Raw genomic sequence first — 9,052 nt, forward strand, 5'->3', positions numbered from 1 at the left:
GGGCGGCATGTCTTTCTACTTTCCTCTGTGTCCCAGTTTATACAGACAGATTAACTAGCTCCAAGTCACTTCAACTAATAAGAATATTTAAGTGGGCAGGTCTCTGGCATTTTTTTAATATCACATGTTTCACTCCATGACCCAGTTTGCAGGATTAAAAATGATGAAGTTACTTATTACAGCAGATCTATTTCTCCAGAAGGGAATAAGTTAGTAAGGCATTTTGTCCCATCATTAATCAGCACTTAGTCCTCAATGTTATGTGCCTCACCCAGTCTTAAAGAGCATCCCTTGGCAGCAAGTCCCCTGGCAAGACTAACAGGTTTCCCCATGTCACAATAGTAAAAGAGAATTTATGAGAATCCAGAAGGTGAATCCAAGGGCCAAGATCACATGCACAAGTCTCACAGGTATGGCAGTTTTGCCAAAAAGTGTATTTTAATTGAGATGTTAATACTTCTCCAATATATCACTTGACAGTATTTGATTTTACAGCAGAGATCAAGTGAAAAGAAAAAGAAGATGGTGCAGCCACTTGTAATTCACTGTATTTAGTGCTCAAGTTAAGCAGCAAGACTCTTCATAGCTATGTCACAAAGCTCAGACAATCCAGTACAGAATATCAACCAGAGAAAAAAAAAAAGTCACTTTGGGCTCCTAGCTAGATATTGAGCATTCTGCCAGTTAATAGATTTGTTTAGGACACGCTTGTCAAGCCAAAACAATAGTTTATTTCAGTTTTTCAGCAACATCTCAGCCATCAAAAAAATAAACTCTAACACAGATGGATGGAAGACTTTTCTACAGTGTTACTAAGTGGGTTTCAACCCCAGGGTTTTGATTGGAGTGATATTTGTTATTCATCCAATAAGTTAGGAAGCATGGAATTAAAGTGCTTTTATTTCTGAGCTGGTATGAGGTCATCAATAGACTGACCATTTTCAAGTTGTTTTTCCATTTCAATCAGCAGCTTCACACCATCAACCACCATCTGCACCAGCTCTACCTCCGAGAAGCCCAGACGGTCAGCATTGGAAACATCAAACACTCCTCCAACAGCAGCAGTATCAACACCACCTGACGCAAGAGATGAAGGTTGGGAGTTAGAACCTTTCAGATGAAGTCAGCCCAACAATCTGGTTACATAGCAGGCAAGTACGAAAGCAAATCTGGGACTACTGCATTCATACTCTATATAGAAGAGGTCCCCCTGTAATTCACTACACTGAATTAGTCTTGTGGTATATGCAACTCCTGGTAAGAAGGTGCCAAGAGGCAAGATTCCCATTGCCAGCTCTACCAGAGAGGGACTGTGACCTTGATCATGTCAAACCAGTACTGCCTAAATTTAGCTGACATTTTCCAAGGCAGAAAAAAAGTGAGATGGGTTGACTTTTTCAAGAATGTTTCTAGGCCCCATGAACCTTATACCGATTCAAAGTAACTAAAAATCAAGGAAACTATCATAGCACCATCTACAGCCACTGACAAGTAAAATGCCACACAGTTCCTATGACTGCTCTATTCAATTTCCACAATGGAGGCTGATGCATTAACATGGCCCCTGTACCCCATTAGCTAGCATCTAGGGAGCAGCCTTTAGAGTCTAGGCCTTGAACTCAGCTCTGCCATAATGGGAAAGGATTTAAAAGGAGTGGTGCATATAGCTTTGTGTTTCAAGTGCTCACCTGTGCCTCGTTTCTGCAGCCTCAGCTTCTTGAGAATGTCTCCAAACTTCTCATGCTTGCCAAGGTTTGGCAGCTTGATATGGACACCAGCACGGAGACCTGTTCCCAGGTTGGATGGGCAGGTCAGGATGTAGCCCAAGTGGGGGTTCCACATGAATTCATAATTTTTTGTTTTAAACAGCGTTTCAATCTAGATTGGGGGGGGGGGGGGAAAAAAAAAAAAAAAAAAAAAAAGAAACAAACAAGCCCACATACATTAGACTGCTCCGTCTGTGCCTTCCCTACAATAGTTTGAGGTCATCAATTAGTTCTCATTTACAGCCTTATTAGTGTGCATTGTCTCGTTCCATGCCTCATGCTAGCAACAGTTGAAGCATTCAAGCTAAGTCCCCACCACAAGAGCAGGAGCTGACACCAGGGCACTCTCTCAGGAGCTGCCTGTGTGTCTCAAAAAGCTCATTCTTGCTCCCTGTGGTCCAAAAGGGAAAAAACATGTAGGTGACTTTCAGGACACACAGCAGAGCCCCTGCGTTAGAGCAGGCTTTAAGAAGGGGTGACCAAACACTATCCAGTTTATGCACTGCAACATTTCACTAGTTTACTGGGGTTTATTGCTGCTTACAGCAGAGAGGGGAAAAAAAAAAAAAAAAAAAAATAGTAAATTACTTCCAATAGTTTTTGGAAGTTTTAGCAAAAAATCCCAAACACCTATTGCTGGCAATAGCCACTTCAGGCACTGACAGACATGGGGTTGTGGGGGGAAGCCACTACTGGAAGAATCAGCATATTATTTAGATGTGGCTCTGCAGCATCTGAATACATCAGGCACTTCAGCACGGCTTTTTTGCCTTTTTAGCTAAAGCAGATTCAAATCCACTATAATAAAAAAAAAAAAGTGCCAAAGAAGCCCCACTAAAAAAAAAAAAAAAAAGTGCCCAATCCCTACAGATGTTGGGAAAACCAGATACAACTAACATGCTGCCTCTTCTGGGTATGCACTGGACTCACAGGAGCAGAGGTTTAAAAAGTAAAGCACTGTTTTGTTAGGCTTTCCCATGTCTGCAAGCAGCCTTTATATTTAGTGAGTACAAACCATGTGGAAGCTTCCAGTCTCAAAGTCATCTTCTAGTGCTTGCAGCTGTGCAAGCTGGTAACTGGTATTCCATTTAAATTTAAGTGTTACAGGAGGAAGAAGCCAGCGTTGATAGAGTCTTTGCAGCAATGTCTTGAAGGCTTCTGACCCTGCAGCAACCACTCTGCAAGGTTAATATTTCCAAGCCTAAGCCATCGATATTTACAGGCATGTTGCTAGATGCCCAAGCTGGATCAACATATTTGCACAGCTTCCAGCACATCTTGCATTGTGCTTATGTATTTGGGATTCTCTGCCACACTGCCCAGAACTGCTGCAGTTGCACATGTTGTTTTCAGAGTCTGCAGTAAGTCGGCACTTTGAGCACTGCAGAGAATCCTGCACCATTTCTTGTAAGAGCTGTTTGCCAACATAGAAATCTAAAAAGAAATTCACCTGCGTTAGCCCACTGCAGAAGCGGCGGAATACTTCTTTCATATTGCCTCCTTTCTGCATAGAAATAACTCTAAGGTGATCTTCCTCATTGATCCAGACAAGGAAGGTCTTGTTGTCATTGTGCCTAGAAGACAGAAGCCAAACAACTCACAGCTCCACTTTAAAATGGATCTTTCCAAGTCTGAGTGGTGCAGATTTACTTACCTAAATGAGGCGGACTGATGGTTTAAGCAGCTAGCATTGTGCTGTAGCTTTCTCTTTTGTTCTTATGCAAGTTAAGAAAAGAACTTAACCCATTACATCCAACTCCCAGAATTGTCAGGGAACTTAATCATTATGCCCTCTTCCACCCAAAGACAAGCTAGCCAGATTAGATATGGGCTACTGAGGCTCTTGCTGCTCACTCTTTCACCACACAACATCAAGTGTAAAATTTTGCAAGTTTCTTGGAACCAAGTTTTGCTCTGTTCAGAGGAAAACCCAGAGTGCTCAGCATTAGCCAAGTCTAAAACAAGGCTCTCTCACTGGCAGCCTGTATATGGCCCATAAGAGATTAAACATGCAGCCTACAGGCTCCCATACAGCCACTACTTCATCTACTTGGTCTTGCAGCTGCAGTAGCCAGGGTCTCCAGGCTGCCCCTGCCACTTCCAAGTTCCAAATTCTTATGTTTCCTCACCACCACCACCTCCCACCACAAGGTAGGACAGAGGGAGCCGGGCTGCGCATGCAGGAGAAGAAAGAAAGATTGGGAACTTTTTTCCCTTTGGGGAAGGGGACAGGGACCCTAAAACAGAGGCCAAGTTGTGCAGCCCTGGCTGAAAGCATCATGCATCTGACTAACAGAAAGTGCACTTTCCATTCCAAATCCTGTCGAAAGCCTTCACATATCAAGCCCAGTGGAGTAAAGCCATTATGCACTCAGTTTGGCTACTTCCTTCTAGACAACACCCCCCAAAAAAAAGAAGTCTGCAAGTCTCTTGACTCTGTGGTTGCTTTGCCCTTGCCTGCAGATAGGGCCTGCTGCCAGACAAAAAATTAAATGCTATACTGATAACATTAGTTGTCAATTTCATTGTTTTCAGGCAATAATTAATTCAGGGATGAAGGTTACATGAAGAGCACTGAAAGGTTCTATTTAATAGGAGACCAAGGTTAGTCATGCTCAGTTGACACAGCAATCTAGTGTTGATATCTGCAGGTAGGTGATGCAATCTTTTGTAGGTCACCTTCAAAAAGACAAGTGCCTGAAGGATTCTATAGACTTCAGTAGAAAAATTGAGAGGACTCAAGACCAGACAACTGAACTGAGGGATGGACCCCCATACCAGTGTGGATTGTTACTGGTTAGATAAGTTTATTCTTTCCATTATACCCTTGCAGCACCCTGAGAGAAGGAAAAGAGACCTGATAAATCTAGTTAAAAGAAACCACAGCTGTCTATGTGGCTTCCTGGGCCTCGAAGCAGAAAGGCAACAGCAGTATTTCCTACTGGGGTTTCATTAAAAGCTTGTGCAAGATGACATTTGCATTTTTTGGTAAAGTTTGAAGCAAAACTAAATTTGCTACAGTTATTTTAACAATGAGATTGTTTAACTTGTCATAAGAGTCTGGTCCAACTCATAAGTGGTGAATTACTGGGATTAGCCAATTTAAACAAAATTTAACATATGAACCAAACTGTCCTCTTCTATAGTGGTGTTTTTCCTTCAAATTTTGCTCGAAGTGACTAAAATTTGAAGAGCCTCAAATGGTAAAATTATGAGCAATGAGATGAAGCCCTTAAGTAGCGATAAGCAAATTCCTACAGCAGATTGCAGAGGACTGTCTGTATACGTCACTACGACTTCAAAATAGCAGCTTCTGCATACTAGTATTTTTCACATGGATCACTCCAACAACTGCGCAACAATCTCCTTGCCAGAGGCTTAAAGGCTGCCCCCTATTTTCATTGTCTGTACTCACCAGATACCTCTGGCATCTGGCCAGTCTCGTGCCATTCCAGATGCCAACAGAAGAGGAGAAACTGGCTTATCAAACAGGAAGTGATCATCAATCAGCTGCTGCTGCTCTGCATCAGTCATGTTCTTCAGAGCATAATATTTCCCTTTCAGGTCACCTTCCAGACTTCCCAGGGCTGAAAGCAAGAGTCACTTTTAGGACATGAATACAAGACCCCCAGCCAGTTATGTTCTTCCTGTTTGAGAGGCTACAGCAGTATTCTGGCATTTGGAAGCTGGTTAGTTTCCTCCTCCATTTTCATTTGCAGTCCAGTCCCCAGAATAAGATTACTCTTCTGTGACTACTGTATCTTTTAATTCCTCAGCCAAATTTTAAGTCTGAAGAAATTTAAAAGCTATGAAAGAAATGGTTAAGACTAATATTACCCAGGAGTGGAATAAACCACTTCATTATGCTATTACTACAGGATACTACTTTGGTCATTTACATCTAAATGACCAGCATTACTCTGTTCAAGGCTCTTTGTTACCAAGGATAAATATCTGTAATTAGCAGTAACGTGGCAGCTATACATGATAAGGTGCACTTCTAGAGCCTACAAGTAGTCAAAGTGCATCCGATTTAGTGGTAGCATACCATCTTGGAGAAGCCTAAATGGGTTGCAGCTATGGTTGTTGCTAAAAGCATGAGCTGAGCAATACATCCTATTTAAGAGAATCTAAAGCCTGCTGTCAAGTACACACTATTGCTATCCAACAGTGGAAACTAAAGCCTCAAAAAAGTCTCCTTAACACAATCTTGTTCTCCTTGGCATGCAAAAGATACTCTGGTTAAGCATTAATGGAACCAGAGCTGCATCACTACATTTGCTGGTTTAACACAGGACTTGTGTTGCATCTCCATGTTCAAGATCTTTGCAGTTCAGCAGCTAGGCTAACAGGCACAAAGACTATCATTTTCAGTTAAAAAGAATCAATACACATCTCATTTTACCTTCAACGGAAAGCTTTTCTATTGCCCGTCTCTCTCCTCTGCTACAGTGAGGGGGAAGACAGAATCCACGGATACTCCTGCCAGTTCTGACACGGGAACTTAGCACGTAGTTAGGATCCAGGTCATCACCACCCTATAAGATATTAAAAAGAAAACAACCCCAAACAAAAAAAAACAACTTAGTACCAGCTTCCTGCCGGAATTTCCACCCTTAAAAATTGTGTGCATCTCCCACTGTTAATCATTTATTACATATTATCCTGCTTTCCACCGTTTTTATTTTGAAGTGTCCAGCATCTTTTCTAGGAAGGGTGTCATGTAAAATTATGCATGCACCAAAACCAAAATATTAGAGCTTGGTTGATCTGGCATCAATTCAAGCCACTTTTGATTAGATTGGCAAGTGTTTGACATGCATCTAAATCTTGGTCATCAGTTCTTAGTACATTTCTGCTTACTGAAAATCATAAGTGTCTCCAAGTCTACATTTTTCAGTACCCAAACTTATGGGGTTCTCATGTATGTGTGGACTCGGGGGATGTCAAGAAAAGCAGCTCATTTTATTTTAGTTCCTCATCAACTCCTATGGATAGGAGATGTAGGGTCTTAATACAGGTGATAAAAGATGGGACTAGCTCTTGGAGTAGGCTTGAAAAGAGAAGGACTTTCTTTGTGTCCATGCACATTGTGAGGGATTCCTGGAATCAAGAAGGGGGTACAACCTGGAGAGTTCTAACCCTGACAAACAACGTGCAATACTAAATCTGACAGTTCAAATGGTTTAAAGGACATACTAGAACATCAAATAATGCCTAGTTATTAATAAAGAGTCTAGAAGATAAAGGGAGCTTCAGACATCAGGTACAAGTGCAGAAACTGACCATGGTTGGAACAGTCAGTCATTCTGGTCACATTACTGTAGACCAAGACAAGTCATGATAGTGTCTTGCATGAAAATCCATGACAGGTGGCAATAAGCCATTTGTCAGAGTTAGAAAGAAAGGCTCTGGAGGAAAAATAAGAGACTCAAAAAACAGGTGCCAACAGGTCAAACACAAGGACAGAGCCCAGCTGATAGAGAAACAAGCAACTCCAACTGACTTTGTCCAAGATTCTTAACTTCAGGTCAAGTGTCAGCAGTAGAGCTTTTGACTACCAGTATTTCAGATAAGCCTCCATACCTGAAGGTTATCAGAGTTCAAGTCAGTCTTGTGCTCATCACTTGGTTTGTAGCCTCCATGTCGGTCTTCAATAATTGGATCAAAGAGTTCCTTAAACACATCATAGGATTCTTCATCACCAGCTACACATCCTACAGTCATGATGAAGGGATGGCCTGGAGTGGTAATAAAATTAAAGACAGCCAAGTTTGGTTGCAGTTTGACTGCATTCCAGAATAGCATTAACCTGATGGTTGCACCTCTAGTGGTAGTACAGTACTGCTTTCCTACACACATGCACAGCAAGAACCAGCAGTCAAAAACAGCCCCATACCTTTACATTTCATTAGCCGGATGAAATGTAAAGTAAAAAAAAAAGTCACTACACAGCTGTTACCAATAAGCCTTTTTTTGGACTAGAGAAACTAGTTTATGGCTACTTGACTAGCTCTAGAAGACAACCGAGTAGTTGTTTATGTTCATATACTGCAGATGCTAGAGTGGTTATAACAAGTTGCACTTTGACTCAGCACACTTGGCCTTCAGCTGCTGCAGACAGTTGCATTTCTGTGGTTGGCTCACAGAAACATCACTTCCATAAACCGAGTAAAAGGCAAGCAACTAGTCTTGTACATAGTATTTCAGCTGGTTTACACAGAATATTCTCAATGCATTTTACCAGGATTGTCAGCCCCAGTCTGAACGACATCATCCAAGGCAAAGCCACTGGGTGCAACTGTCTCAGGTTCTCATATAAATCCAGAGTTAAAACCTTGGCCATGTGGTTGTTGTGGGCGCTCAGGTCCAGGTACTCTTCATCGGGGGGGGGAAACAGTCTGATTATTTATAGTTAGGCCATTTTGATATTGCTGTTGTGAAAATAAATACTGTAATGTAAACACATTAACCTAAAGAAAAAAAAATCTGCTCCCCTTTTCTGCAAAGAAGTGCCACAGATCATACAGCCAGTTTGGAAGAGGAAGCAGCCAGGCAAGCCCACAGAATAGGAGAATTTGAGAAGTTGCCACTGCATTTATCGATTCAGGCATTTTATTATTATTTTGGTTTCAAACTGAGGTGTTTAGCAGAGCAATTACATAAACCGAAGCATGTGAGGGGCTGGGACATCAAAACCCTGCATGCAACCCATCCCCGGGAACGGTGCCCACACTGCCCAGTGGGACAGGGCCACCCCTAACCGCCCGACTTAGCCGCACTTAGGGGCCAGGCTTCGCCTCCAATCTCTAATGCCCCGTGCCTGCTCAAGGACCTTGGGTGCTGCGGTCAAGAAGCACTTCCAGCAGAGGAGGGAGAACAGATCTTAGCGATGCGGAGCAAGCGGTTCCGGCCTTTACCTGGGTTGTCAACCCCAGTCTGGATGACGTCGTCCAGCGTGAAGCCGCTGGGCGTCTGCTTGCCCCTCAGCTTGGAGTACAGCCCCGGACTCAGCACCTTGGCCATGTGGTTGTTGTGAAGGCTCAGGTCCGGGAACTCGTCCTCAGCCGAGTACTTCATCTTCAGCAGGTTGTGGCTGTTCGAGAAGGGCATGGCTGACTCCACTGGGGAGGAGAGCAGAGGAGCCCGTCACCCTCCCTGCGCCTCCAGCCCGCGGCCAAGGTCACCTTGGCGTCCCTGTCACCTAGGCACCAGCTTCCAGCCAGGGGCAAGAGCGGCGGCCGCTGGCCCGAGGTCAGGCGGCAGCCCGACCAGCCCCCCCGCCC

General features: G+C 43.3%; 1 protein-coding gene across 3 annotated transcripts in view; it reads right to left on the reverse strand.

Moving 5' to 3' along the window:
* The window catches only part of CKB (creatine kinase B), a 14,352-nt gene that overhangs the window by 5,114 nt on the left and 186 nt on the right, over positions 1–9,052 (reverse strand). Inside the window, exons 2-8 of one of the 3 annotated variants that reach the window (XM_019550773.1) lie at positions 8,687–8,890; positions 7,353–7,507; positions 6,172–6,304; positions 5,182–5,353; positions 3,217–3,340; positions 1,689–1,878; positions 903–1,077 (exon numbers count right to left, since the gene is read on the reverse strand). In XM_019550773.1, the coding sequence (XP_019406318.1) occupies positions 903–1,077; positions 1,689–1,878; positions 3,217–3,340; positions 5,182–5,353; positions 6,172–6,304; positions 7,353–7,507; positions 8,687–8,879 (1,142 nt within the window). In that variant the 5' untranslated portion in view covers positions 8,880–8,890. Of the gene's footprint in view, positions 1–711; positions 1,078–1,688; positions 1,879–3,216; positions 3,341–5,181; positions 5,354–6,171; positions 6,305–7,352; positions 7,508–8,686; positions 8,891–9,052 lie in introns of those variants that run through there. The other 2 variants (XM_019550771.1, XM_019550772.1) reach the window with 2 other exon arrangements.

This window comes from Crocodylus porosus, unplaced genomic scaffold (assembly GCF_001723895.1).
Source record: "Crocodylus porosus isolate Cpor-Errol unplaced genomic scaffold, CroPor_comp1, whole genome shotgun sequence".
Classification (NCBI taxonomy): domain Eukaryota; kingdom Metazoa; phylum Chordata; order Crocodylia; family Crocodylidae; genus Crocodylus; species Crocodylus porosus.